The sequence below is a fragment of the Neofelis nebulosa genome, chromosome 3 (assembly GCF_028018385.1).
Source record: "Neofelis nebulosa isolate mNeoNeb1 chromosome 3, mNeoNeb1.pri, whole genome shotgun sequence".
NCBI classification, from domain to species: domain Eukaryota; kingdom Metazoa; phylum Chordata; class Mammalia; order Carnivora; family Felidae; genus Neofelis; species Neofelis nebulosa.
In genome coordinates, this window is record NC_080784.1 from 37,173,309 (window position 1) to 37,182,868 (window position 9,560).

A 9,560-nucleotide genomic window follows, 5' to 3' on the forward strand; every position below is an offset into this window, starting at 1 on the left:
TCCCTCCCCCTCCCTCTCCTACATCATTAATTTTTACCTCTCTACACTCTACCAGTGTTCCCATCAGAATACAAACATGTTATAATAATATCTTCAATCTTAAAAAAAAAAACCCTCCTGTGACCCACACATACCTCTTCAGCTACTCTTCAATTTCTCTGCCTGCTTTGACAGTGAAACTCTCTGGTAACTTGCTGCTTCCACTTCCTAGCCTCTGATTCTCCTGTGAGGCCATTCAGATCAAACCTTTGCTTCTACCACCTCTCTGAAATAGCTCCTGCCAATGTGGCCTACTGCTAAATTCAGTGGTCAATGCAGAGTCCTCGTGTTGGCCTGTTAGCAGCATTCCTTACAGTTAAATCACAGTGTTTCTTGAAACACTTTCTTCCCTTGGCTCACACTTACTGTTTGTTAATGGTCCTTTTTGCTGGTTTTCCCTCTCCTTCCTGACCTCTTGCTCCTGCCTTCTAATGCCCAGTGCTCAGTTCTCACACCTGTCCTCTATGTTGTTCCTCAGATTTATATCCCGGGTCTTGCTCTGACCTCTCTGCCCTGATCACAGACACATCTAGCCAGCTTGCTCAATATTGCCACTTGGTTGTGTAATAGACACCTCAAACTTAACACATCCTAACCTGAACACATCTTAGAAACTGGCTTTTCAGACTTCCCCATTTTAGTAATGGGCAAATTAATTTTTCCAAATGTTCAGACGAAACACCTTAGAATCATCTCTGACTTCCCTCTTCCTCTCACTCTCTATATCCAGCATATCACTGGAATGGGCAGCCCTATCAGTGAAATAATCCTGCCTCCAACCCCTGTTCCCCACCTCCACCACAACCTTCCTGCAGCAATGTCACCATGATCTCTTACCTAACTAGTGCAGTAGTTCACCCTCCTGTCTCCCTGCTTCTGCCCTTCCTCCTTACAGTTGAGAATGATAGTTGTGGTTCTGAACGATAATTTTAAAACATGTCAGATTATGTCATAAATCAGTGCAAAACAATCCAGTACATCCCCATCTCTCTCAGAATAAGCTCTACATGATGTAGTCCTTCCCTACCACTCTGACCTCACCTTTCCCCTTTGCTCACTGTCCCAGCCACATTACACTCTGATGTGCCAAGCAGAGTCCCACCCAGAGCCTTTGTACCTGCTGTTCCCTCCTCTTGGAATGCTTTTCTCCCCAGACACTCATGATACTCATCCCCTTACTTCTTTCAGGCCTCTACACAAATGGCACCTCCGCAGAGAGCCTTCCACACATCCTATCTAAATACACCTTTGTCATTCTCCCCCAATTCTTTTTATTTTAAAAATTTAACAGCTCTGGGGCGCCTGGGTGGCGCAGTCGGTTAAGCGTCCGACATCAGCCAGGTCACGATCTCGCGGTCCGTGAGTTCGAGCCCCGCGTCAGGCTCTGGGCTGATGGCTCGGAGCCTGGAGCCTGTTTCCGATTCTGTGTCTCCCTCTCTCTCTGCCCCTCCCCCGTTCATGCTCTGTCTCTCTCTGTCCCAAAAATAAATAAAAAACGTTGAAAAAAAAAAATAAAAAAATAAAAATTTAACAGCTTTATTGAGGTATAATTGGCACACAATAAATCATGCATATTTAAATTGCACCATTTTGGTAAGTTTTGACATATGTAATCATCAGTGAAACCATCAACACAATTAAGATGACTTATCCTTCCATTACTCCCAAATGTCTACTTGTGCTGCTTTGTAATCTCTTCCTGCTTCTCCCCCGCATTCAAGCAATTACTGATCTGGCTTCTGTCACTATAGATTAGTTTGCATTCTAGAATTTAATATAAATGGAATAATATAGTACACATTCTTTTTTTGTCTGGCATCTCTCACTCAACATAATTATTTTGAGATTCACCCATGTTATAGTGAGTATCAATCGTTTATTCCTTTTTATTATTGAGTAGTATTCCATTGTGTATTGATCCATTCACCAATTGTTGCATGGGGTATTTCTAGTTTGCAGCTACTACACATAAAAGTATTGTGAACATTCATGTACAAGGCTTTGGGTGAGCATATGCTTTCCTTTCTCTTGGGTAAATACCCTGGAGAATAATGACTGGGTTGTAAGGTAGATGTATGTTTAATTTTCAAGCAACTGTTAAACTGCTTTCTGAATTGTTGTACCATTGTACAAATCAACCAGGAGTGTATGTGAGTGTTGGTTCCCCCTATCCTTGCCACAACTTTTAGCAATTCTAAAAGGTATGCAGTATTATTTCATTGTGGTTGTGATTTAGAGCTCCCTAATTACTAATTATATGTAGCATTTTTTTTCATGTACTTATTTGCCACCCATATATCATATTTGGTGAAGTGTCTCTTCAAAACTTTTGTCCATTGTATTAGTATTCTGGTGCTGCATAACAAAAAGTACATACTTATTATCTCATGAATTCTGTGGGTAAGGAGTCTGGGCACAGTTTAGCTGAGTCCTCTGTTGAGGATCTCCCCAGACTGCAAACATGGTGTCTTTCTGGCTGATTTCTCATCTGGTGGCTTGATTACAGGAGAATCTACATCCCGGCTTATCAGGTTGTTGGCAGGACTCATTTCCTTGCAGCTGTATGACTGGGGCCCCAGGTTATTACTAGCTGTCTCATCTGGAGTCTACTCTTACCTCTAGAGGCTCCCTGCAGGTCCTTGCCATGTGGCTCTCTCTGAGGCAGTTCAAAACATGGCTTTTTGCTTCTTCAGGAAGCCAGTAGGTGAATTTGTCTCTCTTCTGTCTGCCAAAATGGAGTTTTATGTAACATAAGGTAATCAGGGGAGTGACATCTCATCACCTTTGCCATAATCTATTGGTTAAAAACAAGTCATAGGTTCTACTTGTACTCAGGGGAGGCATTTATACAAGGATATGACTTATTAGGGATCACCCTGGGGTGTGCTCAAGATTCATTATTTTATTTGGTTGTCTATCTTTTATTATTGAATTTGAGAGTTCTTTATATTTTCTGGATGTATTTTTTTTTAAGGTCTCACATATTTATTACTGAACTAACCTACTGGTGCAGAAGCATAGTAACAGAAAAATCATTTCCCCAATGAAACATGTCTACTGTTCAGGTAGTAATGATGTTTACAGAGTGATAGGATATGAGCATGTGACCTTCATGCAGCATAAATATGTGTGTCATCTCATGTGTAATCCCTTACAGACCCTGCTTGGTTCTTTTCCAATGCCTCCTCTTGGAGTTGTACCTGATTTTATTACCAGTTTTCATCTGAATCCACTGGGAAATGGGATGATTCTGCTTTTGTCTCTTGGCCAGGAGTCCCTTGATTCTAAAAGTCTCATGAGAAAACATGATGAGGAACAGTCAATCGCACACACCATAATGGCAGAGAAAAAGAGAGATCTGGAGGTGTGTTTTTAAATTAAATATAGGGATGCCTGGGTGGCTCAGTCAGTTAAGCATCCAACTCTTGATCCCTGCTCAGGTCTTGATCTCAGGGTTGTGAGTTGAAGCCCCATGTTGGGCCCCGCATTGGGCCCCATGTTGGGTGTGAACCCTACTTAAAAAAATAACCTAAAAATATAATTTTCTCCCAGTTTGTGACATGTCATTTTGTTCTCTTAAAAATGTCTCTCAAAGATCAGAAATGTTGAATGTTGATGAAGTCCAATTTTTCAGTTTGTTCCTTTATGGGTCATGCTTTTGTGTTGGAGCAAAGAGATCTTTCCCTAATGAAGTCATAATGGGTTTCTTCTATATTTTCTTTTAGGAGTTTTTTAGTTTTATATTTAGGCACGTGATCCATTTTGAATTAATTTTTGTAAATTGTGTCAAAGTATGAATTGGAGTTTATTTCTTGCACATGGATATACTGTTGTTGGGATATTGGTCTTTGGTTTTTTTGTAATATTATAGTCTGGTTTTGGGATCAGGATAACGCTGATCTCAGATAATGAATTGGGAAGTATTCCTCACCTTCAGTTTTATGGGAAAGTTTGTATAGAATTAATATTATTTCTTCCTTAAAATTTTGGTAGAACTTGTCATTGAAACCATCTGAGCCTGGAAATTTCTTTGTAGGAAGAAATTTGTTTAATAGATATAAGGTTATTCAAGTCATCAAATTCTTGAATGAACATTGGTAGTTTGTGATTTTCAAGAAATGTGTCCATTTCATTTAAGTTGTTGTCTAGTTTATAGGCATAAATTTTTTTAAAAATAATATTCCATTATTATCCTTTAAATATCTGTATAATCTGCAGTGATGTTGCCTCTGTTATTCCTAATACTGGTATTTTTTTTCTTCTTTTTTCCTGAAAACACTAGAAACTCATCAATTTTATTTATGTTTGCAAGAAACAGTTTTTTGTTTCATTGATTTTTCTATATTGCTTTCCTGTTTTCTATTTCATTGATTTTTGCTCTGATCTTTATTTCCTTTCTTCTACTTATTTTGAGTTTAGTTTGGGCTCCTTTTTTTAGTTTCTTAATATGTGAACTGAGGTTTTGAGACCTTTCTTCTTTTCAAAAAAGGGGTTTGGTGCTAAATTTCCCCAAAGTAGTGTTTTAGTACCATCTTGCAAGTTTGTTCTGTTTTTGTCATTTTCATTCAGTTCAAAATACTTTCTATTTTTAATTTTGATTTATACTTTGACTTATGGGTTGCTTAGAAGTATGTTAGTAAGTATTGAGAAACTTCCCAGAGAACTTTATGTTATTTATTTCTAGTTTAGTTCCATTGTGGTCAGAGAATTTACTTTGTATGACAAATTCTTTCTGATTCATTAAGACTTTAAATTTATGGCCCAGTATATAGTCTATCTTAGGATATGTTTTGTGTGCACCTGAAAGGAATGTGTATTCTACTTTTGTGGGTGGAGTTTTCTATAACTATCAATTGGGTCATGCTGATGGATACCATTACTTAAATCTTCTATGTCTTTACTGATTTCCTGTCTTTATTGAAGTTCTTCCCTAAAATGGTCTCCTTATAGTTTTATCATTTTTGTTTCATGTACTTTGAAACTTTATTACTAGATGCATCACCTTTTGGGGGATTGTTTTGTGATATGGATGAGTTGACCATTCTATCATTATGAAATGACTTTCTTTACCTCTGATTATATTCTTTACTCTGTAATATACTTTGTCTAGTATTACTACAGCTACTGTACCTTTCTTTTGGTTAGTGTGCTATATACTTTTCCATTCTTTGGCTTTTAACATATTTGGTGCTTTTATATTTAAACTGTGTTTCTTACAGACAGCATACAGTTAGGTCTTGATTTTTTTTTCCTCCAAATTTAACAATCAATTCTTTTTATGTGGAGTATGTAGACCATTTACACTTAATGTGATTATTAATATAGTTATGTTTAAATCTATTGTCTTGCTAATTGTTTTCTATTTGTTCCACATTCTTTGTTCTCATCTTCTTATTTTCTATCTCTTTTTGGATTATTTTTATTATTTCATATGTAAGATGATTATAGCTCTTTGTTTTCTTATTTTAGTAGTTGCTTTAGAGCTTATAATATACATGTTTAACAGTCTACTATCGAGTGTATAATATGAGAAATTTACAACAGCATACTTCTATTTCTCTCCTAACATCTTCTGTGTTGTTGTCGCCACATATTTTACTTCTACATGTTATAAACCCTACATACATTGTGATTATTTTTGTGTAACTAATTATTTTAAAAGATATTTAAATAAGAAAGGAATTGTGTATATTTACCTATGAATTTACCATATTAGGGTTATTCATTCCTTTCTATAGATCTATATTTTCATCTTGTATCATTTTCCATCTTCTTGTAGGATTTTAGCATTTCTTATACTGCAGGTTTGCTGGTGGTGATGAACTCTTCCAGTTTTTGTATGTCTCAAAAGTCATTACTTTGGTTTTTAAAGATATGTTTGCTACTACAGAATTTTAGGCAGACAACTTTTTCTTTCAGTAACTTAAAGATGCTGTTTCATTGCTTTCTGGCATGCATTGTTGTTGATGAGATATCTGCTGTCATAGTATTCTTATTCCTCTGTCTACAACATATCTTTTTTCCTTTGACTGCTTTTAAGATTTTCTATTTATCACTGGTTTGATTTGATTATGATGTGCAATCTGTGGTTTTCTTCATGTTTCTTGCACTTGGCCTTTATTGAGATTCTTGAATCTATGGGTTTATAGTTTTTATCAAATTTGAAAATATTACAACCAATATTCAAATAGTTTTCTGTCTTCCCTTTCTCCCTCTCCTCCTCTGACTCTGATTACACATACAGGAGGTCACTTCAAATTGTTCTACACCCTACCAATGTTGAGTTTATTTTAAAAAATTCTCTTTCTCTCTGAGTTTCATTTTGAATAGTTTCTACTGGTATATTTTCAAAGTGTACTGATGTCTTCTTCTGCAATGTTTAATGTACTACTAATATTATATCATCAAATTTTGTTTAACATATTGTAGTTTTCATCTCTATGAGTCCAACTTTTGTATCTCTTATGTCTCTACTTAGCTTTTGAATTATAGTTATAATAACTATTTAATATCCTTGTCTACTAATTCTAATGTCTGTGTCAATTTTGAGTTGGTTTCAACTGATTACTCTTTATCATCATGGATTGTATATTCCTGTTTCTTTATATGCCTGGTAATTTTGATTAGATACCAGCCATTGTGAATTTTTCCTTGTTGGGTTCTGGATATTTTTATTTTCATATAAATATTCTTGAACTTTGGTCTTTGATGAAATAGTTTGTGATGAAACTGGAAATAGTTTGGCCTTTTGGGTCTTGTGGTTAAGATTTGCTAGGTGAGACCAAATCAGTGCTCAGTCTAGAGTTTATTATTACTCCCCGCTCTTGAGGCAAAATCCTAGAATTATGAAGTTTTACAGTATGGCTAGTGGGAACAAATACTGTTTCCGGCCCTGTGTGAATACTGGGTACCTCTCCTTCTAGTCCTTTTGGGTGATTCTTTCACTGGGCTTGGATATTTTCTATACAGGTGCTTATTAGCACTTAGCTGACTACTCAATGGGACCCTTCTCCTGATCTTCAGGGTTATCTCTGTGTACATCTCTCTCCTCTTTTATTCTGCCCTGGGAGCTCTAAATTCTTTGTTCTGTCTGGACTCTCAACTTCTGTCTTCTCACTAAAGGAATCTTCTGTGCTCCATCTTGGTTCCCCTTCCTTGTGCCTTGATCTGGAAACTCAAAGTAGGGACTACTGTAGGGTGCACTTTGTTTCTTGTCTTTTAGGAATCACTATCCATTGTTGACTGATGTACAGTATCTTAAAAGTCAGTGCATTATACATTTTGTCAATATTTTGAATATTTTAGGGAAGTGGATAATGGTCTTTCTAGTTGACTGGAAACCTTAATCCTCCTTTATTTTTTCATAAGTTTTATTACCATCTGATATTACATATTTATTTGGTTTTTCTTTCTTTCTTATTAGATGGAGGCTCAATGACAGCGGGGATCTTTTTGTTCACTAATGAATCCTCTTTAAGAATAGTGCCTGCTACATAATAGGTGCTCAATAAATAGTTATTAATGAATAAAAGGATGGCAATGAATGAGTGTATCCTAACACTTAGCCACCATTCCAGTGCATAGATCTCCTCATGCCCTCTACCCCTGTCAGGTCCCTGCCTTTGTGCTTCCGCTCATGCTGGTTCATGAATGATAAACTCTTCCCTCTATCCTCTAAAATGCTTACTTATCTTTCAAACTGCACTTCCCATATGTTCTCCTCCATAAATTATTCTCTGGTTGTTATGGGTTATCCAGATTTCTTCCTTTTCCAAGATCTTTCAGCACCTAGAGTCAGAAGCACATAAATTACAATTCCGATGCTCCTTATTAAGGCAATGTGAGCTCTTTGAGGACTTTCTCTCATATATCCCTCTAAACCTGGCATAGAGGTGGTCTCAAAAAATACATGTTGGGGTCTCTGCTCTTTGCAAGCAGATTCTTTTGTTCTTTCCTACAGAAGAACATTTTGTTCTTGTTGTTTTTCCACAATAGTGCTTCACATGTGTCATGGGCTGGTAGCCTATCCTTTTTAAAGTTTTTAGAAGCCAGGGTATCTTAATTGGGTTGGAGCAGAGAATTTGGAAGACATTTAAGTTAGAACACAGGGTTTAGAAGTGGGACCTGGAAGAAAAGGAGGGACAGGTGGGGTGAGGGACTAGTATTTGATGACCATTCATTTATTCTATCTTTGTTTATTTTCTCTTTTAACTGTCTCCACAGAACCATGGTCTCACTGTGTTAATATCAAGGCTGACATGTTAAAACAATATTACTTGTTAATGAAGATGAATAATAGAGAGTGATTGGATTTATGGAAAAACATGCTGCTATGGACTGAATTGTGTCTCTCCTTCTACCATTCATATGTTGAAGCCCTAACCTTCAATGTATTTAAAGATAAGATCTTTGAGAGGTAATTAGGGTTAGCTGAGGTCATGAGAGTCTCTTATAAGAGAGACACTGGGGTTCTCTCCCCCTCTGTCTCTGCCCTGTGAGCTAATGGCATGATGGAGGCCATCTGCAAGTCAGGGAGAGAGTTCTCATCAGGAACTGACCTTGATGGCACCCTGAGCTCTGATTTTCAGTCTTTAGAACTGTGAGAAAATGAATTTATGTTGTTTAATTACCCAGTCTATGGTATTTTGTTATGGCATTCCAAGCTGACTAAGACACTTGCCAATTAGTGTGTCACAACTTGGGTGGATTGGTTAGAGGAAGTCACATCCAAGGAGAGATACGTTTGTCATGTCCCTTGTTTGGCCTTGATGAGGAATCAGGTAGTGTTGATATTCCCCACAGATACCCCTGGAAGCCACCTTAATATATTGCTCAGCTGGTCCCCTTCCTTTCCTGGCAGGGCTATCAAAAGCCCTCTACAGTAGGGTACAGTTCTTCCCAACTTCCTCACCTTGTTATTGGGGCCAAGGTCACCTTGATTGAGGCTGTAAACATGGGTTAGATGCCCCAGGCAGCTCTGAGGAGAAAGTACTCTCCCTCTGTTAGATCAAAGGCACAGAGCTTTGTGCCCTTGAAGCATGAAGTTAGTTCTGAGGGTGAACTATAGGAATCTTTGGCCTCACTTACCAATGGACAGCAGAGTGCCTGGAAGGTAGCTCAATCCACCATTAACTCCTAATCTGCATGTATCATGTTCCAAATCCCCACCAGGTCTCCATGAAATTCCCTAAGAGGGTACAGCTTTCTCCTCTTGTGGTTTGTTTCTGATTTGTGGGATCTCCCTCCTCTCAGCTGCCATCAAACACAACCTCATGACTCTTTCTCTAGCCTACTCCCAATGAGGGATGGTCTCACTACTATCCTTCAGCTCTCTCAGCAAGATACCTAATTCCTCCCTTCCTGGTAATAGCCTGTGAACATTGTCTTTTGTCCATTTCCCCAGTTAATGTTTCTAGGGTGATATCAACCTGTTAGAACCCCTCTCTCTCTTTGGGATGATCTTACCTGCCAAACAAGAGGTCTGTTGGTCCATAGAAAGAAGATACGTTTGAAAGTACCCA

General features: G+C 37.6%; 1 protein-coding gene across 1 annotated transcript; it reads right to left on the bottom strand.

Moving 5' to 3' along the window:
• Window positions 1-3,190: 3,190 nt before the first annotated feature.
• On the bottom strand, window positions 3,191-3,346 carry LOC131506637 (large ribosomal subunit protein eL39-like). The gene has a single exon (XM_058720415.1). It carries the CDS (start codon window positions 3,344-3,346, stop codon window positions 3,191-3,193), a length of 156 nt encoding a protein of 51 aa, XP_058576398.1.
• Window positions 3,347-9,560: the final 6,214 nt, after the last annotated feature.

Coding starts and splice junctions, on each gene's coding strand:
- LOC131506637 (XM_058720415.1), bottom strand. CDS start 3,346: ATGTTTTCTCATGAGACTTTTAGAATCAAGGGACTCCTGGCCAAGAGA.